We start from the raw sequence: 26,273 nt of genomic DNA, 5'->3' as shown, positions 1-26,273 counted from the left end.
CATGTTCATTCTCCTTCCTTGGGGTGGTCTTTCACAAACATGCAGCCACTGCTGCTTTTCATACATCAGATAGAACATCACCCTCTTCCCTTAGTCTGCTGTTGAGCTTAAAACAGCACAAACACAAATTATGGACATTTCAACTCATTAGCTGTGGTCTCAGATAGCATTTATCTTCTTTCAAGACTCTCTCAGTTCTTTTTCCAGTTATCCTAGAACTATCCCTGTGAATGTGTTAAATATAACATCACCTTACATGTAGCAACTTTCATTCAAAGGATCCAGAAATCTTTAAGAAATAATTAAAGAACTAAGGTTCTGTCTACAGTGACTTCAGCAATGGTATTAGAGATACAGATGTGTTTAAAAAGACAGCTGTTATCCACAGTTCCCCAGGAATCTTGCTTGGCAGCATGATTGTTGATATTTGGAGTACATAGGGATTTCTTTTTCTAAAAACTGGTAGCCCAAACTCTGATATACTTACCCCTCTTAGGCAGTCCATCCAATGGTCTCTTTTCATGACTTGTTACAATGCTAGCATAGTCGCCTGCTGTGCTACAACAGTTGGACTGCATATGAAAGATATTTCAGAAGTAGTTGCAAGATATGGTGTGTACCTCACAATAGCTGTGAGGCAGGTAAGTACGATACTATCACAGCCTTTTCTAGATAGGTACATTCACTCACATCAAGGGCTTATCTATACAGAAAGGCTGTATCACTTTAACTATACTAGCTTACATAAAGTGCTACATACCCTTCTTCTCCAATGTGGCCACAGTTATGCCAGTATAAATGTGCTTATTTCCTTAAGGGAAAGGGAATAAGTTATATCAATGTAATACCAATATAACTGCAGTCTCACAAGGAATTGTATCAGTATAAAACACACACCCCTTACAGACAATTATGCTAGTACAAAATTTCTGTGTAGAACAAGCCTAAGTGAATTGGCCAGGCTCTCACTGACAATAAGGGGCAGAGCCTTGAATGGAATCCTTGAGCTCTGAATATATGGGCTTTCCATAGTCCAGGGGTCAGCAACCTTTCAGAAGTGGTGTGCCGAGTCTTCATTTATTCACTCTAATTTAAGGTTTCGCATGCCAGTAATACATTTTAACGTTTTTAGAAGGTCTCTTTCTATAAGTCTTTAATATATAACTAAACTATTGTTGTATGTAAAGTAAATAAGGTTTTTAAAATGTTTGAGAATCTTCATTTAAAATTAAATTAAAATGCAGAGCTGCCCCGGACCAGGTGCCAGGACCCAGGCAGTGTGAATGCCACTGAAAATCAGCTTGCATGCTGCCTTTGGCACGCGTGCCATAGGTTGCCTATCCCCGCTCTAGTCACTTAATGTCTGTAGTAGCTGACCATGTTCAACGTGTTTTTGTCTTGATTCCCTTTCAGTAATTTGCTGTCTAATCCCTTTAATTGTAATTGCCACCTGGCATGGCTAGGGAAATGGCTGAGGAAAAGGAGAATTGTCAGTGGAAATCCACGTTGCCAGAAACCCTCTTTCTTAAAGGAGATTCCGATTCAAGATGTGGCAATACAAGACTTCACCTGTGATGGTAAGGAAACTTGATGGGACTTGGTATTTCACTACCAGACTGGTATCTCTGCTGGTTTTTCTACCTAATCAATACCATGATATCATTATGAAAAGAGCTGAATTAAATTTACAGTAGAACCTCAGAGTTACGATAACCTCGGGAGTGGAGGTTGTTCATAACTCTGAAATGTTCATAAGTCTGAACAAAACATTTTGGTGGTTCTTTCAAAAGTTTACAGCTGAACATTGACTTAATACAACTTTGAAACTTTACTCTGCAGAAGAAAAATGCTGCTTTCCCTTTTTTTTTAGTAGTTTATATTTAACACAGTACTGTACTTTATTTGCTTTTTTTAAAGGTCTCTGCTCCTGCCTGATTGCGTACTTTTGGTTCCAAATGAGGTGTGGGGTTGACTGGTGTTCATAACTGTGAGGTTCTACCGTAGTCATGAGGGAGAGAACTGTCTTTTATCAAATGTCATTGCTCTATATCATCTGGGAATTGTTTTTTTGTTGGCGATGGCACCTTAGTAGGTTCATAGATATTAAGGTCAGAAGGGACCATTATGATCATCTAGTCCGACCTCCTGCACAACTCAGACCACAGAATCTCACCCACCCACTCCTGCAACAAACCCCTAACCTATGTCTGAGCTATTGAAGTCCTCAAATCGTGGTTTAAAGACTTCAAGGAGCAGAGAATCCTCCAGTAAGTGACCCATGCCCCATGCTACAGAGGAAGGCGAAAAACCTCCAGGGCCTCTTCCAATCTGCCCTGGAGGAAAATTCCTTCCCGACCCCAAATATGGCGATCAGCTAAACCCTGAGCATATGGGCAAGATTCACCAGCCAGATACCCAGGAAAGAATTTTCTGTAGTAACTCAGATCCCACCCCATCTAACATCCCATCACAGGCCATTGGGCCTATTTACCACTAATAGACAAAGATCAATTAATTGCCAAAATCATGTTATCGCATCATACCATCTCCTCCATAAATTTATTGAGTCTAATCTTAAAGCCAGATAGGTCTTTTGCCCCCACTCCTTCCCTTGGAAGGCTATTCCAAAACTTGACTCCTCTGATGGTTAGAAACCTTCATCTAATTTCAAGTCTAAACTTCCTGGTGGCCAGTTTATATCCATTTGTTCTTGTGTCCACATTGGTACTGAGCTTAAATAATTCCTCTCCCTCTCCGGTATTTATCCCTCTGATATATTTATATAGAGCAATCATATCTCCCCTCAACCTTCTTTTAGTTAGGCTAAACAAGCCAAGCTCCTTGAGTCTCCTTTCATAAGACACGTTTTCCATTCCTCAGATCATCCTCGTAACCCTTCTCTGTACCTGTTCCAGTTTGAATTCATCCTTCTTAAACATGGGAGACCAGAACTGCACACAGTATTCCAGGTGAGGTCTCACCAGTGCCTTGTATAACGGTACTAAAACCTCCTTATCTCTACTGGAAATACCTCGCCTGATGCATCCCAAGACCGCATTAGCTTTTTTCACGGCCATATCACATTGGCGGCTCATAGTCATCCTATGATCAACCAATACTCCAAGGTCCTTCTCCTCCTCCGTTACTTCTAATTGATGCGTCCCCAGCTTATAACTAAAATTCTTGTTATTAATCCCTAAATGCATAACCTTACACTTCTCACTATTAAATTTCATCCTATTACTCCAATTTACAAGGTCATCCAAATCTTTCTGTATGATATCCTGGTCTCTCTCTAAATTGGCAATACCTCCCAGCTTTGTATCATCCGCAAACTTTATTAGCACACTCCTACTTTTTGTGCTGAGGTCAGTAATAAAAAGATTAAATAAGATTGGTCCCAAAACCGATCCCTGAGGAACTCCACTGGTAACTTCCCTCCAGCCTGACAGTTCACCTTTCAGTAGGACCCGCTGTAGTCTCCCTGTTAACCAATTCCTTATTCACGTTTCAATTTTCATATTGACCCCCATCTTTTCCAATTTAACTAATAATTCCCCATGTGGCACGGTATCAAACGCCTTACTGAAATCTAGGTAAAATAGATTCACTGCATTTCCTTTATCTAAAAAATTTGTTACTTTCTCGAAGAAAGAGATCAGGTTGGTTTGGCACAATCAACCTTTTGTAAAACCATGCTGTATTTTGTCCCATTTACCACTGACCTCAATGTCCTTAACTACTTTCTCCTTCAAAATTTTTTCCAAGACCTTGCATACTACAGATGTCAAACTAACAGGCCTGTAGTTACCCAGATCACTTTTTTTCCCTTTCTTAAAAATAGGAACTATGTTAGCAATTCTCCAATCATACGGTACAACCCCTGAGTTTACAGATTCATTAAAAATTCTTGCTAATGGGCTTGCAATTTCATGTGCCAATTCCTTTAATATTCTTGGATGAAGATTATCTTGGCCCCCCAATTTAGTCCCATTAAGCAGTTCGAGTTTCGCTTCTACTTCAGATGTGATAGTATCTACCTCCATATCCTCATTCCCATTTGTCATGCTACCATTATCCCTAAGATCCTCTTTAGCCTTATTAAAGACTGAGGCAAAGTATTTGTTTAGATATTGGGCCATGCCTGGATTATCCTTGATCTCCACTCCATCCTCAGTGTTTAGCGGTCCCACTTCTTCTTTCTTTGTTTTCTTCTTATTTATATGGCTATAGAACCTTTTACTATTGGTTTTAATTCCCTTTGCAAGGTCCAACTCTACTTGACTTTTAGCCTGTCTCACTTTATCTCTACATGTTCTGACCTCAATAAGGTGGCTTTCCTTGCTGATCCCTCCCATCTTCCACTCCCTGTATGCTTTCTGCGTTTTCTTAATCACCTCTCTGAGATGCTTGCTCATCCAGCTTGGTCTACAACTCCTGCCTATGAATTTTTTCCCCTTTCTTGGGATGCAGGCTTCCAATAGCTTCTGCATCTTTGATTTAAAGTAATCCCAGGCCTCCTCTGCCTTTAGATCCATAAGTTCTTCAGTCCAATCCACTTCCCTAACTAATTTCCTTAATTTTTGAAAGTCAGCCCTTTTGAAATTAAAAACCCTAGTTGCAGATTTATTTTTGTTAATCCTTCTGTTCAGTTTGAACTGAATTAGCTCATGATCACTTGAACCAAGATTATCCCCTACAACCATTTCTTCTACGAGGTCCTCACTACTCACCAAAACCAAATCTAAAATGGCATCCCCTCTAGTCGGTTCAGCAACTACTTGATGAAGGAATCCATCAGCTATCGCATCTAGGAAAATCTGAGCCCTATTATTATTACTAGCACTCGTCCTCCAGTCTATATCTGGGAAGTTAAAGTCTCCCATGATCACACAGTTTCTATTAGTACGTACTTCATTAAAAACATTAAAGAGGGCTCTATCCATACCCAAATGAGATCCCGGCGGTCTATAGCACACCCCAAGCACTATCCCAGGGGAGGCTCTAGTAATTTTCTTCCCCAATGTAATTTTTGCCCAGACGGACTCTATCTTATCCATTCCATCACTTCTTATTTCTTTACATTCTACCTCATCATTGATATACAATGCTGCTCCACCACCTTTACCTTTATTTCTGTCTTTCCTAAACAGCACATACCCTTCAATACCTGTAGTCCAGTCATGACTACTATTCAACCATGTTTCTGTTACCCCAATAATATCTGGTTTCACTTCCTGCATCAGTAGCTCTAGTTCCTCCCTTTTCTTACCTAGGCTCCTCGCATTGGTATACAAACATCTTAATTTTTGCTGTTTGGCCTCGCTCACATTCTGTACCCTGTTAGGCACGGTCATTCTACAGCCAGTATAACCTATTAGACTGGTATCCACACTGCCCTTCCTCCTTATATACATTCTCCTACCCACGGCTGTATCCTTTCTTACTTTGTTTTCTTCCCTCTCAATGCTAAAATCCGGCATGGAGATTACCTGGACATCTCCCCCAAATTCCTAGTTTAAAGCTCTCTTAATCAGTTGTGCCAGCCTCCATCCTAGAAGTCTATTTCCTTCCCTACTCAGATGAAGTCCATTCCGAGAGAACTGTTCTCTGTCGATGAATGCCTCCCAGTGGCCATACATCCCAAAGCCCTCCTTATAGCACCACTGCCTAAGCCATCTGTTGATAGCCATAATCTTGTCACACCTTTGTTGCCTTTCTCTAGGAACGGGCAGAATCCCACTAAAGATCACCTGAGTCTCGATTTCCTTAAGCATCTTCCCCAGCCTAGCATAGTCTCCCTTCATACGTTCCAGTGAGAATCTAGCCATATCATTTGTTCCCACATGAAGGATAATTAGGGGATTCTTTCCCGATCCCTTTAGGATCCTTTTCAACCTCAGGTCTACATCCCGTATCTTAGCACCTGGAAGACATCACACCCTCCTGTTCTCTGGATCAGCTCTGGTTACAGGCCTGTCTGTTCTTCTCAGTAAAGAGTCCCTGATCACATAGACCTGCCTTTTCCTGGTGACGGTGCTATTCTCCAGTCTATCCCCTGTTCCCTCTGGCTGCAAGTTCTTTCCATTCCTATTCTCCCTTGTAATCCTCTTCAGCCCATCCTGTATTCTCCTGGGGCTCATATTTGGTGTAGTCTCAGTTGACTCTTCCCCTCTTCCTATAGATTCCCATGTTCCGGGCCCCCAGAAACAAGCCTAGATATGAGTTCTTCCTTGTGCAATCAGCTAAGACTGGTTTCTCTGGATTCTTTCAGGATACACCTTTTTTTCACCCTTGAACAAATGCATTCAGCTCCTTGCCAGGGAGTTTGACGAACAAAGCAATCTTCCTTGAGAATGATGCCAGTGTAGTTACTGACTTTTCCTCCCATTCCCTTAACCCCTGAGGACAGTAGGAATGGGGCTTGCTTGGAGAACCTACTAGATCTTGGGGCTGTGAAGTTTCAGTAGAAATATAATGGGAATATAGGAATATCAGAGATTTAGAAGTCAATCAGAAAGATTCAGTGAAGTGTAATGAACGGCTGTGGCCATTTAGGGGCAAACTCTGACCCTTCCTCCTCTGCTATGGAGGACCCCCTGCTGCTGCTGTTATTGTTTGTATCATTGTAACTGCTAGGAGCCTTGGACATGAAACAGGACCCCATCATGCTAGGTGCTGTACAAACACAGAACAAAACGACGGTCTGTGATCCAAGGGACTTTGCAGAAATGCTTCAGTTGCTCTGTGTGGGGACAGTATATGAGGAGGTTTGTGCTCCCTGTGCACGTCAGCCTCTATCTCCCTGTGAAGCAAGATTTGGGGGCAGGGTGAGAGTGGAGTAACCTAATGCACATTCATCTCCTTTGGTTCAGTGGGACTACCCAAGTGCATAAAGTTGTTCTTGGGCTTAAGCATTTGCAGGATTAGCAAGTAATGAGTGAGTTTAGTAAACAATAGGGGGAAGTGAGCAGGAGAGACCAGGAGCTACAGTAAAAGTTTAGCTTAGTTACATTCATATCTTGGTGGCATAGGTTGGTTTGTAATGATGGGATTATTTTCCCATTCCCCTTTCTTCTTTTTCTCTCTGTCATTTTTAATGGAAACCATCCCTTTTTGGACATGCACGCTCAGGAGTGAAAGTTGCTGGAATTACTTTGCAGACCTCTAGTAGGGCTTCCAGTCTTGTTTAAACCTGAAGGCTCAAGCGTACACCTGGCAGACCCATGAAGGAAGGAAAATCATCTCTGCCTCAATTAGTCTTTGTATCAGTCTTAAAGAAATGAAAATAGCTAATGGAAACATGGTCATATGGTTTAACTTTACTATTTCAATGTTCAGTACATAAAGTCTGCTTGCATTCATAAACATTTATATACTTCCTATCATGATCATCTAGAGTATGTTTCACTAAGTGTTTCCTTCCATATGCATCTTGATACTAGAGTATTCATTTTCCTAATGTTTTGTGAAGCGTGTTGTTTTTGGGGAAAATCCATGCTTTAATGTTTTTAACGTCAAAGACTTGGTTTCTTCCATGCAAACCCTGTTGTTCTTCAATTATGAGATTTAATCTGTTGTTTATGGAATTTTGAATCCACTTTAGGAGTATTAGATATTTTTATGCATGCACAGATGCATTGCCAGCAATTCTGAGCATGTAGTTTGGGGTCGGATTCGATGAAGTGAGCTGTAGCTCACGAAAGCTTATGCTCAAATAAATTGGTTAGTCTCTAAGGTGCCACAAGTACTCCTTTTCTTTTTGCGAATACAGACTAACACGGCTGTTACTCTGAAACCTGCTATTTAATAGATGAAAATTTGTAGCCAGCTTTTTGATAAAACTTTGTTTCCTTTTCCCTTTAAAACAATTGCCACCATTTTTCAGGACAGTTTTTCACCCCGATATCAGTGATCCAGTATGTGATGTTGGAGAGACACTAAATATTAGGGGTCAATTGACAACCCAACTGTTGTAGACTTATGGATGTCCCTGTTTTGTGTTAGATGTGAGCAATTGCCTCTGAAGCGAGCCCTCCTGGCCTGCATGGTTGATTTCCAAATATCAGGATCCTCTCGTGTTCATTCTCTCTATCTCTGCAGGTAATGATGAAAGCAGCTGTCTACTCTCTCCTCGTTGTCCTGATCAGTGTACTTGCGTGGACTCAGTAGTGCGCTGCAGTAACAAAGGGCTGCGCATCCTGCCCAAAGGCATCCCCAAGGATGTGACTGAGCTGTAAGTTACATTTTATGTTGCTCCTTTCACAAGAAAAGGGTGCTGGGTACTGTGCCAGTTGAGGTCCATGGAAGTTTGCCATTGACTTCAGTGAATGAATCTTTGTACTTGGATACTTTCCTTGACTTTTTTGATTGTTGTGGCCTTTTTCTTGTGCCCGAGTAGGCTGTAACTGCCTATGTTACTCTGCGCAGAGAGGAGATGTCATTTTAAATTGTACGCAAGCCATGTATTTATTTCTATTCATTCTATATGTGGGGAACAAATGAATAAATCAATACTATATAATATATCATGCATTTTCAGCACCTTGAGTTCACAATAGACAGTTTGAAAGAGCTATGGAAAATATATTCCCTACATATGCATCTGTGGGCTAATTATCCCCCTGCATGACATTTTTCAAAAGAAACAGCAGGGAAAACAAACAGCGGATTCTTTTCTTTTCTCTTCTCATGAAATGTCTAAAATAACAGAGGTAATTAGATTACATTGTAAAGTGAATGTGCCTGAGTTGAGGGAGCCATTCTAGCTTCCTTCATTTGCTGTGAATTTACATTGGTTTTTGGTTCTTTCCATGGAAAGAAAACATAATATTGGAGAAATTGAATGGCTGGAAGGGTTGGTAGTAGGAATATAGAGCTTTTCACCTCTGGGTCACACATTGAAATCTAGCCCCGCTGAGTAGTTACTGGAAGTTGTTACCAGCTAATGATTGTTTATATATGAAAGTAGCTGGTTACCATATGATGAGAGTATATGAAGTTAGTCCATTTCCTACTGAACCATATCTGATTTATGCTAATTAGCACTATTATTGATAGACACAGGGGAGACCGGGAATATAACAGGCATTACAGTTTCACTCTTAGCGTTAGCCCCTGCTGTTCAGTGGAGGGAAATTTGCAGTGCTGCTGCACAAGCCGTACGTGTGTTGACTTTTTTCTCAAACACTATGCGACACCTTCCATAGGTGTCTTTTAGTGTGGATTAAGCAACAGCAAACTAAAGCCACTTTACTTCGGAAAGAGAGTGTCCACACAAGGGTTTAGTGCACTTCTAAGTTATGCACGTTAACTTCACAGCTTTACTTGAATAAGCTTAACTTTTGTGAGTGTTCCAGTGAAAAATCCATAGTGAGTGTGTGTGGTGTCTGGTGTAAAATATAGCTTCTGGGTGTTCTGCATAGATGCACACACTACTGGGAAAACCAATTAGGACCTAAAATGCTCAAGATTGTTTTTTAGTTATTAAAGGAAATTCTTGCTGAATGAAGTATAATTCCGCTCTGAAAAGTGACTTTAACTGAAGAAGTGAAAGAGTACATGTTTAATGTGTGCCAATGATTTCTCGTCAAATTTGCTCAGTTCACAGAGTAGTAACATGCTTTCATCTGAAAGTCAAGTTGATTCTTATCCTTTTAATGTGTCATCACCAAGAGTAAAGTTTCTGCAGACTAGATTCTGCCCTCATCATGCTGGAGCTCCAGCACTTCCCTCGGGCGTGATTTGTAGTCAATGGGGAATTACAGGTATCACTTCAGTTCCATATAACTGTGCAACACTGATGTTTTTATGTTCAGGATTGTTATAATGAGTGTAATAATATTTTATATGCTATACACCGGTGACATGAGTTAACTTCATTCCTATTGTGACAGCAATATCACAAATTCCTGCAGTTTGCTATGTCCTTCAGTCGTCCTTTCCAATTGAAAGTAGCAGTCTGTGGTATTACAAGTACAGCTGCATAGAACTGAACAGTCTAATCTACTTGAATTTGCAACCTTCTAGTTTGGCGTTGTGTTTTGAATCCAAAAATTTAGCAATGGAACTAATTCCAAACCATACCTCTTTTTGCATGCTTTCAATTTTGTATGTTTTGGAAGCAAAATCCTGAATCCTTCTCAGCTGATTTTGTCACTTGCTGATTCTTTCAGCCAACCTGAGCTGAGCTTCCCGTTTGTCACTACAAACAAAGCCAGGCAGATTTCCCTTGACATCAGTTCCTGAAGCAAAAGGTGTGAGATCTTTTGATTCAAAGCGTGACAGGTCTGAAATGTAAATAATGTAATCAAGCTCACAAGCTTCCTCTTTGCTTCTAGGTCCAGGTCCAGATGTTGGTTATGTTCTAGAAAACCTTGTATCATCTAGGACCTAGTTATCTGTCAGAATTCCAAAAGTTTTAGATTTAAAGGCTTTTTAAAACTGTATTTCAGGGGTAAAAGCTACCTGAAGATTTTCCTTTTCTATTACCAATTATAGATTCTTCTGTGCCTCCCACCATGTCCCTATCATATATTGAGGACAGTTAAAGTTTAACAGATTTTTTAAACTAGTAAGTTTTGACTTCCATAGCTCAGACATTTCTAAACTGTCCGTGTTTCTCTAATAGCATCAACTACTGCTTTAAACCACTACATATTCATTACCTGCTCTGGCAGAAACAGGAGAACCCCAGCAGGTTTAATAGGACTATGAAACAAATGTCTTCCAGTCTCTGTTTCTATAGCAAGATGGTAGATTTGGAAGAAAGAAATGGAACCCAGGAGACTCTCCAGCAGATTTCAGTAACTTGCAGGAAAACTAGATTTTAGAGTTAACCCGTGAAGGTGATATTTTTACCTCTCACCAAAGCATTGCTATGTGACATAAGGATGTATCAGACCCATTTGCCGGTCTATATTCAACAAATCACAGGATACATCCTGAGTCCTTGAAGGCGCTGTATACTGCTAGGGAGTGATTATTCTTTGGTAAGTGGTGCCAATTATTTAAGTAACCTCTTCCTATGACAGGTTCAAGATCCAATCTTCAAACTGCATGGCTTTTGAGTAGCTAGTCTATATATACAGAAGATCCACAATGGTCTGTGTAAGAAGGGAATACTTGACCTCCCCAGCCAGAGTGGCAGTGGCCCCTCTCCATGGCTACCACTGCAGCCACTCATACTCCAGCACTCCCCAAAAGACTGAGTACTTGCCTACCATTTCAGCAGGTGCTGACCTCCCACAAGGGAGAAATGACCAGTTTCTCCCCCAGCCTACCTCCATTCTCAGACAAACTGCATGCTGGTTTCCTGTGAGCAAGCCCTGGAGAGCAATGTTTCCCCTCATGCGGGGTGGCTGTATCCTGCCCCTTATACCATGCCTTAGAATAGTACTTGTGTCACTATGCACAGAGCCCTTGGTGATGACTGGGGCAAGGATTTTGCGTTAATTTTCCTGATGGTTCATGGCTCTTTCTTTGGGAGAGGTCTGATGTGGTGTACCAAGTAACAAAGGGGAATATTTTAGTGGAATTTTGATGAATGCTGTGGAGTCTTGCATTTATAAACTTCCATTTTCCATGTTAGAATGGCAACTTCTGTAACAAGCTGTCAGCTGAAATGCTTTTTATTAAAATGTAACGTACTTTATACACCACATTTTAATAAAAGAACACGGCCATACAGCTTACCAAGCCAGTAAATTAGTGTTGCATATAAAACTCCAAAATACCTCTACAACAGGAAATTTCTAACTGCAACAGGTACTAAATAACAAAGTGCTGAAATGAATATACCTCTGACAAGGGGACAGAGAATTTCATTATGCAGAGGGTAGAATTTCATCATATCCTACTTCAGTGGAAAAGGCTAAGTAGAGCATCAGCACTGGTGTTATTACAATGATGGCAGACTGGAAACCAAGGCTCTCCACCCCTCCAATTTTCCTCTTGGGTTTCCATTCTGGATTGACTGTAGAGACTCAGAAGCATGCTGAACATAGAAACTGTGTCTTGGTGCCCTTAATGTCAACTTTAAGAGAGGGCAACTTGCATCAAGTCCCCACAGTAAAGCAATTACTGTTAACTTATTGCTTTTATCCTTTTTACATATGAAATACCTTCTAGAAGGTCTACTTTGTAATTTGTAAGTTAATTGAAGTCTCAAAACCAGGGATTAATAGAACTATCCAGAGCTAGGCATAGTGCAGACACGTGCTGTACAAGTTTTCCCAGCATTGTTTTGCCAACACACTTCCATCCTGCTATTCCAGTGTCTCTAAATGTAGAGATTGCCAGTCATATTAAGTCCCAGTAAATGGCCTGGTTCTGTGATGTGCAGAAATCTGGAATTATACAGGTAGGGTCAAATCTGCATGAGGCATGTGTAACGCCACAAGTCTTATCAACTCCAAGTTTTTGACAAATTATTAACTGGGGAAGGAGTGAAAGGACTGCCCTCAAAAGGACGGTAGGACTATTATGGGATCACAGATTGGACCAAGGGCCATACAGCACATGGACAGATTTGGGGGAAGGTATAAAATGGAAGACAATACCCGGAAACCCATTCTTTCCTTGACATTTGGAGCCATGCTGCCAAAGGACACCTACTTGTAGTTGGTCCCAAGCCTTCCTTTGGAAGAAGGGTCTTCACGTTGCAGTGAAAGGTTGTGTACAAGATAATGCTTGTCAGGCAAGGTCAGGTATAGCCTGCAGTGTAAATCTCTTGGGCTTTTAATAGGGAAGATATCACAAACAGTTGCCATTCCCCAGCCACCCAATGCCTTTCAAAAACCTACCCCCATGAACAAGCTTTCCACAGGTTTCCTAGGAAACCTGTGGAGCAGGAGGATGCCATTCAGTATCTCTTACTGCCCTTCCTTATGGTACTGGTATTGTTAGCCAGTACATACATGGGATTCCTTTGCTCTGTGCACGGTTCTGAAGGGAAGACTTGTCCTTTGAGTTTACTCAGATTTCTAGTCCTGCTGTCAGAAGTAAAAGAGTAGCATACTGATCCAGTATACAGCCTAACTTCCCTCCACATCAGTGCCTTAAAAAAGCTTTTTTTTTTGTCTGAAGCAACTTTCCCAAGCATGCTTTCCATGCAGTACCCCAATACTTGAGTTTTGTTTTGTTTTTAAAGGAGCAGTAATCTGTACTAAAGGCCTGGCCGTATCTAATAAAGGCCTGACAGTATCCAGCTGCTGCTATTAGTTCTATGGGAAATAGCACGGTTTTGCTTCGAGGAGAAAACATTGGAGTTACTTATGTTGTTATAATGAGCACAGTCTAGTTTTAGATTAAATATACATCAATCATGTTGTCTCTGGACTCATAATACTATGGTGACCCTAAGTACTTGGATAGAACAGTGATGGGGGTGGTATGAAAACGCAGATGTACATCAACTTTTTTAGTGTCTTTTTTAATTTGTATTGCTATGCATATATACAAAAAGTTTAATGTATTCCTGTCTCACACTCTCTCTTCCTTTCCTCACAATCTCCCATTCTCTTCTTTGGCAACATCAGCTTCCATGTTGATGACCCATCCAACCGCTTAGCTGTACATTTTCCCACCCTCACCTCTCCATTCTACCTGCAGATCTGGTTCAACTCTCACTCGCTAAAAGAGCCATTCATCTGACTTCATCTTCACCAAGCACTTCTCTCTCTGACCTCTCTGTTGCTCAGTTCTCCCTCGCTGATCATCACCTGGTCTCTTCCGCAGTGCCCATTAGCCCCCTCCCTCATGCCCTGTCCCTCAGCCTCTCCCTGACTTAGACTGACAAGGGTCAGTGAGATCAAAGGCATCTAGATACTGTGAGAGTTGTCTTGCCACATCAATTGTACCTATCCTTTAGGCATCCTGGACACAAGTCAGAAATGCAACTGTTCCTAGTAAATGATAGAAGGTAGCCCATCAGTATCATACTCCAATAGAAACCCTACTGTTCGGGGGAAACACAAATGCATAATTTTGCTAAGAATCTTTTTGAAGTGTCTTCATCCACCATGTTGGACATTGCATTGCATATTTCAGTTTTCCAAGGACTGGTCCCTTGCATCCTGCCCAGGCTTTACAATTTGATTTATTTTTTAATAGTGTCCATTCTCTGTCCTGGTCAGTCATACAAACATAACAGGAACAGGGGTAAGGAGCTCAAGGAATAAGTCCTGGCACAGCTCCAAGTGCTCTATGCACACACACAAACTCACTTTTGCTTGACTGACTATGAGCCCTTTTGGAGAGAGGAACTTTTAGAAAGTATCCTTCCTCCTCCTGTCCCCACTGTTTTCTTGTGCTGTTACCTGTCACCGCAAGTTAAGCCACGCTCTCCCATATGCCTGCTGTACATCAAGCCGTACAATGACCATCACCAAAATGGGCGCGCTCTCCATCCTGTTTTGCTCTACTTTAACCAGTGAGACTGGGATAACACCCAGTTTGTAATGGTGGCCTAGAGTAAGTACCAGCAGCAGTTTTCAGTGTAGTACTGTTCATTTAGCATTGACATTAATTTTGAGTAATGTACATGGAATCAAGTGAATATAGCAAATTTACTCTAAGGAATCAGCTGAGATTAATGTAGACTTACTAGCATGCTGTGTGCCATTTCTCAGTGCTGCTACATTACCATCTGCATCATTTCTGCTAATCAATGTGATAACCCTGAAGTGGAATATCTGATAGAAATGTCTGTTTGTGGATGCCAGTGTCTGTGCTTTCCTGGCTGTCAGCACTATTTGTGCACTAACAGTTAACACACAATTAGGTGAATTTTCTTTTTAATAATAAAAGGAGAGAAACAATTTAGCTGCAAGCTGAGGCAGACTTGGCCTTGGGGCTGCTTCAGTTAGGAAAGAGTTTGCAGTCTGCTTAATATACTGCAAATGGAAATTTCTTTCACATTGAGAGAGCTTGAATTATTCTAGAATAGGATATTTTTAGCTATAGCCAAAATAGAAAATTTAAATCGGTATTTCAAATCTGACCATTTAAAAAACAGGAAATAGATCAATAGTTATAAAATGGCCTTTTGAGGGGTATTCAGGTCTTCCAGTCTTTAAAAGGCTGATTTTAACACTAACAGAGCATGATAGAGAACATTAGCCTGGGAGCCCTCATTACTGTCTTTTAAACAAAACCATATTTTCTACATGTCATTTTTAAATAGCAATTTTAGTAGAGATGAGCCCAAAATAAAACCCTGCTCATACTTCAGAGAGTTCAGAACTCAAGCCTAAACCTAGATCTGAATTCAAATTTTGCAAATGCCCCAGTCTTCTTGGTGAATTGAACTGAAACCCCAGACTTCTTAAAGTTATTAAAACCTAAAATTTCCTGGTATGTTTCATACTTCACTCCCTCACTTTCTGCCAGACTATCTTTTCTGGTAAAAGAAAGTTGCCTTGATTTCAAACAATGTTCTGAACATCCCATCAAAAATGTTTTGACCCTAACTTAATTGTAGAACTTAGATGGAGCATTGCCAAGCAACTCCTAATTTTTATCTTAAATGTTTTTTTTAAATCTCCAAATTACAATAGGTTTCAGAGTAGCAGCTGTCTTAGTCTGGATCCACAAAAAGAACAGGAGTACTTGTGGCACCTTAGAGACTAACAAATTTATTTGAGCATAAGCTTTCGTGGGCTACAGCCCACTTCATCGGATGCATGCAGTGGAAAATACAGTAGGGTGATTTTATATACACAGAGAACATGAAACAATGGGTGTTACCATACACACTGTAATGAGAGTGATCGCTTAAGGTGAGCTATTACCAGCAGGAGAGAAAAAAACCTTTTGTAGTGATAATCAAGATGGGCCATTTCCAGCAGTTGACAAGAATGTCTGAGGAACAGCGGGGGAAGGGATAAACATGGGGAAATAGTTTTACTTTGTGTAATGACACATCCCCTCCCAGTCTCTCTTCAAGCCTAAGTTAATGGTGTCCAGTTTGCAAATTAATTCCAATTCAGCAGTCTATCATTGGAGTCTGTTTTTGAAATTTTTTTGTTGAAGAATTGCCACTTTTAGGTCTGTAATCGAGTGACCAGAGAGATTGAAGTGTTCTCCTACTGGTTTTTGAATGTTATAATTTTTGACGTCTGATTTATGTCCATTTATTCTTTTACGTAGAGACTGTCCGGTTTGGCCAATGTACATGGGAGAGGGTCATTGATGGCACATGATGGCATATATCACATTGGTAGATGTGCAGGTGAACGAGCCTCTGATAGTGTGGCTGATGTGATTAGGCCCTATGATGGTGTCCCCTGAATAGATATGTGGACACAGTTGGCAACGGGCTTTGTTGCAAGGATAGGTTCCTGGGTTAGTGTTTTTTGTTGTGTGGTGTGTGGGTGCTGGTGAGTATTTGCTTCAGGTTGGGGGGCTGTAAGCAAGGACTGACCTGTCTCCCAAGATCTGTGAGAGTGATGGGTTGTCCTTCAGGATAGGTTGTAGATCCTTGATGATGCACTGGAGAGGTTTTAGTGGGGGGCTGAAGGTGACTGCTAGTGGCGTTCGGTTACTTTCTTTGTTGGACCTGTGCTGTAGTAGGTGACTTCTGGGTACTCTTCTGGCTCTGTCAATCTGTTTCTTCACTTCAGCAGGTGGGTATTGTAGTTGTAAGAATGCTTGATAGAGATGTTGTAGGTGTTTGTCTCTGTCTGAGGGGTTGGAGCAAATGTGGTTGTATCACAGAGCTTGGCTGTAGACAATGGATCATGTGGTGTGGTCTGGATGAAAGCTGGAGGCATGTAGGTAGGAATAGCGGTCAGTAGGTTTCCGGTATAGGGTGGTGTTTATGTGACCATCGCTTATTAGCACTGTAGTGTCCAGGAAGTGGATCTCTTGTGTGGACTGGTCCAGGCTGAGGTTGATGGTGGGATGGAAATTGTTGAAATCATGGTGGAATTCCTCAAAGGCTTCTTTTCCATGGGTCCAGATGATGATGATGTCATCAATGTACCGCAAGTAGAGTAGGGGCATTAGGGGACGAGAGCTGAGGAAGCGTTGTTCTAAGTCAGCCATAAAAATGTTGGCATACTGTGGGGCCATGCGGGTACCCATAGCAGTGCCGCTGATTTGAAGGTATACATTGTCCCCAAATGTGAAATAGTTATGGGTGAGGACAAAGTCACAAAGTTCAGCCACCAGATTTGCAGTGACATTATCGGGGATACTGTTCCTGATGGCTTGTAGTCCATCTTTGTGTGGAATGTTGGTGTAGGAGGCTTCTACATCCATAATGGCTAGGATGGTGTTTTCAGAAAGATCACCGATGGATTGTAGTTTCCTCAGGAAGTCAGTGGTGTCTCGAAGATAGCTGGGAGTGCTGGTAACATAGGGCCTGAGGAGGGAGTCTATGGAGCCAGACAATCCTGCTGTCAGTGTGCCAATGCCTGAGATGATGGGGTGTTCAGGATTTCCAGGTTTATGAGTCTTGGGTAGCAGATAGAATACCCCTGCTCGGGATTCTAGGGATGTGTCTGTGTGGATTTGCTCTTGTGCTTTTTCAGGGAGTTTCTTGAGCAGAAGGGGTAGTTTCTTTTGGTAACCCTCAGTGGGATCAGAGAGTAATGGCTTGTAGAATGTGGTGTTGTAGAGCTGCCTAGCAGCCTCTTGTTCATATTCCTACCTATTCATGATGATGACAGCACCTCATTTGTCAGCCTTTTTGATTATGATGTCAGAGTTGTTTCTAAGGCTGTGGATGGCACTGTGTTCTGCATGGCTGAGGTTATGGGGCAAGTGATGATGCTTTTCCTCAATTTCAGCCCATGCACGTCAGCAGAAGCACTGTATGTAGAAGTCCAGTTTGTTGTTTCGACCTTCAGGAGGAGTCCACCCAGAATCCTTCCTTTTGTAGTGTTGGCAGGAAGGTCTTTGTGGGTTAGTATGCTGTTCAGAGGTGTGTTGGTGTTAGCCGATGGCCAGGGATGTTTGGTGAGGTGCCAGCTATGCCCGTTTATACCATCCGTGACTTTAACCGCTAGGACGCACTGTCCCTTCGCGGCGGGCAGCCCGGGCTAGGCTGACGGATGCCCCAAGAGTTTGCCCCGTGGAGGCGGCACAACTCAACGCTAGGCTCTTAGTACTCTCACCTAATGGCCAGGCTTTATAGCCAAAACGGCTGAGGTTCTTTTAATTGTGTTGGCTGCTTCACAGTAAACCAGAGAAACAAGTCAGGCTTATGCACAAATGGTTACCAAAATTTATTAAACTAGATTCTAATCATGTGGTTACAAAATTGCTAGTGCCTACTTATTTAAATGTAGAGATGTTACACACACAAACAAGTTACAAAACTGAAGCTACAATCCCAAAGAAAGAAAACAAAGTATAGAGCTCTATTTCAAAATATGTGTACACTAAAGATAGGAGATCAGGTGTGGGTGCTTCTTACCCTCCTTGCATCTCTCGATTCCAGCAGTGCCAAGCCAGGATCGGTCACTCAATTCCACGGAAAGACGAATAAGGGACAAGGCTCAGGGACCCTCTTAGCTGCAGAAGCCTTGGGAGGCTGTCACTTATCTGACCAGCAGATAGATAGTGAAAAGCACTCAAAAATCATGGTGCTGTAGGTCCCCTACTTATACCTCTGTACTCCTTTATTCTCTTTCTCCTTTCTATGCTAAATTGGGGCTGGTCTGTCGGGGTGACGCCAGCTCTCGCAAGAGTAGTTCACACTTGCAAGGGAGAAACAATAAGTTTCGACTACTGGACACTTCTTTTATCAGGGTAAATATTTTCCCACCTAGGATGTTGGTGTGTGTGCATCATGCTGTTTTAGTAGGGGCTAAGAGCCATGTCTGTCACAGCGCCTCTGCCTGCTGTGAGCTCAATTGTTGTATATGTTCCCAGAGGCACATTGTCGCAGCACACCTGTGCTTCTCACAGCTTCAAAGGCTGTGCTGGAGTGCCCTGGTGTTTTGGCTCCCGTGTGTTTCCAGCAATGCTGGTCTGAGGCGGGGGGCTGTCTGTCTGGCTACAGTTGGAAATATTCCTTGAGTCGGAGACATCGAAAATAAGTTTCTAGGTCACCACAGAACTGTATCATGTTCGTGGGGGTGGAGGGGCAGAAGGAGAGGCCCCGAGATAGGACAGATTCTTCTGCGGGGCTAAGAGTATAGCTGGATAGATTAACAATATTGCTGGGTGGGTTAAGGGAACCACTGTTGTGACCCCTTGTGGCATGTAGTAGATTAGATAGTTTAGTGTCCTTTTTCTTTCGTAGAGAAGCAAAGTGTGTGTTGTAAATGGCTTGTCTAGTTTTTGTAAAGTCCAGCCACGAGGAATTTTGGTGGAACGTTGTTTTTTTATGAGAGTATCCAGTTTTGAGAGCTCATTCTTAATCTTTCCCTGTTTGCTATATAGGATGTTGATCAGGTGGTTCCGCAGTTTCTTTGAGAGTGTGTGGCACAATCTGTCAGCATAGTCTGTGTAGTATGTAGACTGTAATGGATTTTTTACCTTCAGTCCTTTTGGTATGATGTCCATCTGTTTGCACCATTAAATTAGGCTCGAATAAAGACTGAGAGTGATGTGTCATTACACAAAGTAAAACTATTTCCCCATGTTTATTTTTCCCCACTACTGTTCCTCAGACATTCTTGTCAACTGCTGGAAATGGCCCGTCTTGATTATCCCTACAAAAGGTTTTTTTTCTCTCCTGCTGGTAATAGCTCACCTTAACTGATCACTCTTGTTATAGTGTGTATGGTAACACCCATTGTTTCATGTTCTCTGTGTATATAAAATCGTCCTACTCTATTTTCCACTGCATGCATCCGATGAAGTGGGCTGTAGCCCACGAAAGCTTATGCTCAGATAAATTTGTTAGTCTCTAAGGTGCTACAAGCACTCCTGTTCTTTTTGCAAATTACAATAGTTTTTCCTGTCCTTCCGTCGTGCCTCTTTAGTTACTGTCTGAGAACTGTATTTTCCTTTTGCCTTCCTCTCTTAGCACAGAATGCTCCAGTGGACTTGCCTTTATGGCCAAGCAGGCCATATCATACAAAAAATTATGAGAGATTCCAAGTATTACATGCCGCTTTGGCACCTTGTGGTAGTGGTATCGCCTCAAATCCAAGTGTTCACCGGTATGAAAAATTGACAAGTCAGAAAACGAACAGCTGTCATTTTAAATGCATCATTTTTATTTTTGTTTTTTTATGTAAAGTTAGTGCCTGTGAAAGGTGCTGGAGGGAATTCCTGGAGTCTGAGGTGCTCTCTATTTTCAAAGCAAGTACAGTGCATGCAGCAGCACTTCAAGGCATGCCCATGTGCCACAACCATGAGCGGGAGAAGGGCCATCTTTAGGGGAAGAGGCATGCAGTCATTGATCTCTCTAAGATTACCAGAAAGGAGTTGAGCAACTTTTATTGCTGCGTGGCGGGGAGTTATTTATGAGAACGTTAATCTCCTTTTTCTGAGGCTCTAATACACATTTGATAGTAACAACTTTGTTACTGACCCACCTAGATTCACAAGAGCAACCTAGAGGGGAAAGTTTCTATATCGCATTACCAAAATCCTGAGTCTTTTCATCTCCTCTGGTGAAGTCATTATGAGGTAGTGTATGTTGTAGTGGTTAGAGCACAGGTCTGGAAGTCAAGAGTTTAGTCCCTCCTTGTTCTCTCTGATTTGCTGTGTGATTCTGGGCTTGTCCTTTCTGCTAGGAAAGAAGACTGAAATTTCCTTATGTAATTTTTGAGAGGATGGCCTTGTAGTTTACACACTGCTGTGTGGCCTGGGGCCAGTCTCTTACTCCCTGTGCCTTAATTTCCCTCCTGTAAAATAGCATCGCTTCTCTCCTATCCCTTTGTCTGGGAGTAGATTTTGTTAATATAGTTTGTAAGATTCAGGGGGATAAATTTCTCTTACAATATGTTTATACAGCACCTAACTCAGTATGCCCTAACCTGTTTGTAATGCTCTTTGAGATTACAGGATGAAGTTGCTGTACGAATGCTTAATTATCCATACGTTTTATAAAATAGGTACTCACAAAATGAAGGTAAATTGGTACCTTCTTAGAGTTCCTAAGACCAAGATCTTCAAAGGTATTTAGGTGCCTAACTCCTATTGAAATCAGTGGGAGTTAGGAACCTAAATACCTTTGAGGACCTGGGCTTAAATCCTTACTTGACAGATTTGTATTAGGGTCTGCAGGGTTGGAAAAACCTTTTCAGGTGGCTTATATGTGATTGCACTTTACTTTTTATTTTGCATCAGAGAAGTGGCAGATATTAATTTATTATCAGAACGATGGATAAAACTTAATAGGAATTTTAAGTGTACCTATTGGACCAGCTCCATCAACGGTGTGATGCTGTGCGCAATGAAATTAAACTGGGGGTGAATTGAGCCCAAATATTTAAATCTAAAACTACAGAGCTACAGCATCTAAAAGCATTAGGAATTTAAAGATATTAATTTGGCCACCAGACAGTTTTCCTACATTAAGGCAGCTGATGTACACTCAGGTTGAAAATTGGAGATGGTTCAAAGAAGAGATCTGAGAATGATTAAAGGATTAGAAAGCCTGCCTTTTAATGTTAGACTCAGGGAGTTCAATCTATTTAGTTTAACAAAGAGAAGGTTAAGGGATGACTTGATCACAGTCTATAAGAAGCTACATGGGGAACAAATATTTAATAACGGGCTCTTTAGTCTAACAGAAAAAAGTATTACCTGATCCAGTGTCTAGAAGTTGAAGCCAGACAAATTCAGACAGGAAACAAAATGTAAATTTTTAACAGTGCGTAGTAAAGCATTGGAACAATTTACCAACAGTCATGTTGGATTCTCCATCCCTAGCAATTTTTAAATCAAGGTTGGATGGTTTTCTAAAGGAGCTGTTCTAGGAATTATTTTGGAGAAGTTCTATGGCCTGTGCTATACAGAAGTTCACACTAGATAATCACAGTGGACCCTTCTAGCCTTGGAATCTATTAACCTAATCTGTGGATAATTTAATGTGGGAGATAAATTTAAAAGTGCATTTTTTTGGTTCATACCAAAGTTTCTTTGTCTACTAAAGGTCAAGTGAATGAATTTATTCTGTGTTTTGCTTCTTTGGCTAAGAAAGAAATGAAAACAAAATCTCTTCTCTGTATTATTTTGATTGTAAATTTTTCTGTAAATGTGGCATTATGATGTCCTCTGTCTCGTAATCATCAGTGAGGACAGAAGCTAGGATCTTCAGCACCAAAAGCTTTTACCACCCAAGCTACAAGACTGGCTGCTCTACCTAGAAACAGGTTCTCCTCTGAAATGGGGGATAGCCACTAAGGAAAGACATTATTGTTCAATGTACGTTGAATTCACTGAAATATTTAGGCTTAGGTTTAAGTTCATGACTTTGAATGGGCCGTAGCTACTGTATTAGATTAGCTCTGTGTAAATGTCATGAGAATAAAGTTCCACCGTGAGGTATGATGTAGAATCCAATCAAGTTTGGTCCTGTGTAAATGGTGGTGCTTTTTCAAATGCAGCAACTCAAATCAACATGTCTCCCATTATATCATTATATTGTGAAAAATTGTGGTTGTTTCAAATTAACTCAACTTAAATGGGCTTTAAAAAATTCTTTTTCTAGAAAATGTCACCATCCTTTGTATAATACGGCAGAAAGTTAAATAGGAAAGCTTTGTGCACCCCTAATAACTGCTGTGCATGATAATGGTATAATCATTAATTTTTCAGAGTAAAATTATTAGGAAGCTGTTATGTTCTTTTCACAAAATGTTCCGTTGGTATAAACATTACCCTTTGTGCTAATACCCTAAGACAACCGGGAAATTGTTGAGAATATTGTAGCTGAGTATTCTCTGAAAGGAGATCTGCTGTAGCAGTCCAACTCCAGAGGCCCAAAGGTTTGTGCCTGTCTCAGTCAGAATACTGAAGAATTAGAGTACAGCCTACACCTAAACACCCACCAGATACCGAGAAAAAAGGGGGGAAGACCTTTTCTAGCCAAAAAAAGCTGTTTAAATTTACATTTCATGTCAAAACAAATGGAAAATGCCACAAAAATATATTCTGAAGGTTTCATCACTGTCTTGCAAGAATTCTACCTACTGTCCTACATAAGGATTCCTGAGTAACCTCTAAAGTTTATCACGTGACTTACTTTTGATTTCCTCATTTTGGAGCAAATACTGGATCCTTTACTTAGCCAGAGTCCAGGGGTTTGGTGCATGGGGAAAAAAGTGTCAAGAAAGAGGAATCCTTTCCCGCAGGTGAGAGTTTCCCAGTTTTTCGGTGTCAGATCGGAAATTACACACGTAGCCGTTGCACCCCGTTCCATGTGGGGCAAATGGCTGATGGATCATATACCTATGTATCTATTTGCCCTGGCCCACACTAACATCTCTCTCGATGCAGGAGGCATTCTTGTGGAGCTGGGTCCACCATGTGCATGTGATGAGTACCACCAGCAAGAGGCTCCCAACAACCCACTGTCTTCATGGGCCTCTGCACCCATTGAAGTCGGGGGGGGGGAGGGTGGGGGAGGGGGGGAGGCAGGATTTGCCCCTCTCTGAATTGTAGCTTATTTACTTCACTACTTTTCAAGGGTTAACTGGTCACTGTACAACACCATCACTTGGTTCATGGGATGTCTGTGCATGGAAGGATCAATCTATTTGAAAGTTTTGCATTTAGGGAGGATTTTGCCTTTGGATAAAAATGCAAAAAAGTTTTGATCCCTTTTCTCTAATCTAATCCTAGTAGTACTTGGGTCATTTCCCCCATCTACTCTAAATGTAAATCAGGATTCCTGTTCACATGGGGAGTTCATAAGTGGGGAGGGAAAGGTCAGTTTTTCTTTCTATTCATTTGATAGCCGAGGATTTTTTCATTTTATTATTAGGCTCCAGCATCTAATATCATATGAGAAATTCTTCCTGGGGTTTGTTTAGTTTAGACGACAGAGCTCAGACAACAGAAAATGGGGGATGAAGGCATTACACTGAAACAGATGAGAGAAAATAAAACACGAGTTGATATAAATAATATATTCTGTAATAAATGGCAGTAGCTTTTCTGTATGCGCCTCTTTACTTTTAAGTAATGCAGACGAAAACTCAACTTGCAGCAAGAGTCTTTTAGAACAAATAGCTTGCACAAAATTCTTTGGTGCTGTAGCAGCCTACATGGAGACAGAACCTATAACATGTTAGTCGCTATAATTATTGTTGTTTGCTGTTCTAAATGCAGACCAAATAGGTTTGTTGCCAAAGAAAATAAAAATCGTGCGTGGCACAGATTCTGAGAAGATCATTGTGTTTTATTCTCCACTGTGTGTGGGTGTACGTACTCCCGGGTGATACTTGATAACCCTTGAAGGACATCATATTGATTGCAATAACCTAGGTCTGTCTATGGAGAAATCCACCAAAAGGGTCCTCAGAGGGATGAAATTTTTGCATGCATTGACTGAAGGAGAGCCTTTTTCTCCCGCCCCCTGTATATAGTACTGAGGAAGCTGGATTTGTTCCCCTCGTAGAAAAGGCCACTGGAGTTACACGGAAAACTGGCAGATGCCTGTGGAGTCACATGGGCCAAAGTCATGTTAAGTCCTACAGTTCTGTACTGGCCTTTCCCCACTGGAAGTACAGTTCCATTGGAACTTCTCTACCATTGCCTCCCACTGGCCACAGCTGTCCCCAAAACATTGGAATGAAAGCAGAAAGAACTAGAGCTATATTATTTTTGACTAATTTCTCCAGAGCCAAAATGAGGACATTGCACGTACCCCACCCCAATCTGTCCTATCACAACCTCCTTGCAGCCCCAGGACCTTGGGGCACCCTCCACGGCTTCATGGGGTGCAAGAAGAGGGTGCCAGAGAAGCAGCAAAGCCCCCCCTTCAGTGCAGAATGTCCATCCCTTCTTTGTAGATGTCAGGGCTATGATCTGGCTCAGTGGTCTTTTTTTAATTATGTCTTAATCTCATAACAGTTTTTCTTACAAATAAAAAAAAACATTTAATAATCTGAGCCACAGGTCTCCCATACGAGAGTCCCAGCAGTGAGAAGGTGAAGACACATGCTGGGAAGCCATGTTACACTTTCTGCCTGAAATACCTTTAGGATGTAGAGCCATTTTCCTGTTCCACTTCCACAGAGTTCATTTAGAAGAGCAGTTTTGGTTTTCAAGGGACTGATTCTACATTCTTCATCTCAGTGAAGGTTATTTGGGTAAGGAGGGCAGGAGCAAGCCATCCAGATCTTAAATATGGGTCCACCAGTAGAGTGCGAGGACCCTCCATAGATTTTGACAGCCCAGTTAACAAAATGCAATGAAATGTACTGTTTCCCACTTGAAGTGAGACTATATACTATTGCCATCTGGTAGCTATTGGAAGCACTTTCAAATCCTTAACCGTCATTCCTAATATCTCTATTTTGTAATACTTCCATAATTAATCCTTCTTGCATTTTCTTTGCTTTTTAATACTTTGACCGTACCAGGCTTACCTTGACCTGATAGTGTTAAATAGGGATGTATTTAAAATTGAGAGGTTTTATGAGAAGCCACAAATTGACATAAAGGATCTATTCTTTTCCACCCAGCTGCATATGTGCTACTGCTTGTATTTGTGCAAATTGAATTTGCACATGTGTGGGTGAATAAGCACCTATATACCACATCCATGTGTGCACAGGTAACCAGCATTGTTAAATGAGGACATCCTAGTAAAATTTTAGGAGTTATGAGTTTTTTTCAGACCCAAATTAAGTGATGATTTGAGTGTCTCTGGTATAAGGACACTTATAATTAACCCAGAGCTATTACAATCTTTATATATTTCATTAAATAATGAAATGTGTTTAAGGAGTAAGTGGTCATAACTTTGGAGAGAACATTATAGTCCAGCATGTATTGTGTGTATTCAAGTAGCTCCTGTTCAATGATTGGTGCATTTAGTACTTAATCTTAGGGAATAGTCTTCACATCTTGACATGTGGGGATTTCTGTGTACATGAACGTTAAGGAGAATTACATGCCCAAGATTGACCATGTTCTTGGGTATAGGTAGAACCTTCCAGGGCTAAAAACTTGTTGTCATGTATTTGGTCTTAAACAGGTAATATTTATGTTGATATATACTCCTGGCCATTTAAAATTCCTCCTGTGTTAAAGGCGATTTCTTGCTCTGCAGAGTGAATTCCTGTGAACAACATGTATTTTTTTTAAAGACAAAACTAATTTTTTTCAATGGTGCTGCAGTGCATACCTAACCTGGA

General features: G+C 41.2%; 1 protein-coding gene across 1 annotated transcript in view; it reads left to right on the top strand.

Moving 5' to 3' along the window:
* Window positions 1–26,273, top strand: part of SLIT3 (slit guidance ligand 3) — a 790,143-nt gene that overhangs the window by 631,621 nt on the left and 132,249 nt on the right. Inside the window, exons 19-20 of the mRNA XM_074960679.1 lie at window positions 1,414–1,577; window positions 8,104–8,236. Of these exons, the coding sequence (XP_074816780.1) occupies window positions 1,414–1,577; window positions 8,104–8,236 (297 nt within the window). The remainder of the gene's footprint in view (window positions 1–1,413; window positions 1,578–8,103; window positions 8,237–26,273) is intronic.

The sequence above is a fragment of the Natator depressus genome, chromosome 8 (genome assembly GCF_965152275.1).
Source record: "Natator depressus isolate rNatDep1 chromosome 8, rNatDep2.hap1, whole genome shotgun sequence".
NCBI lineage: Eukaryota > Metazoa > Chordata > Testudines > Cheloniidae > Natator > Natator depressus.
This window is presented reverse-complemented; position numbering and strand designations above follow the sequence as displayed.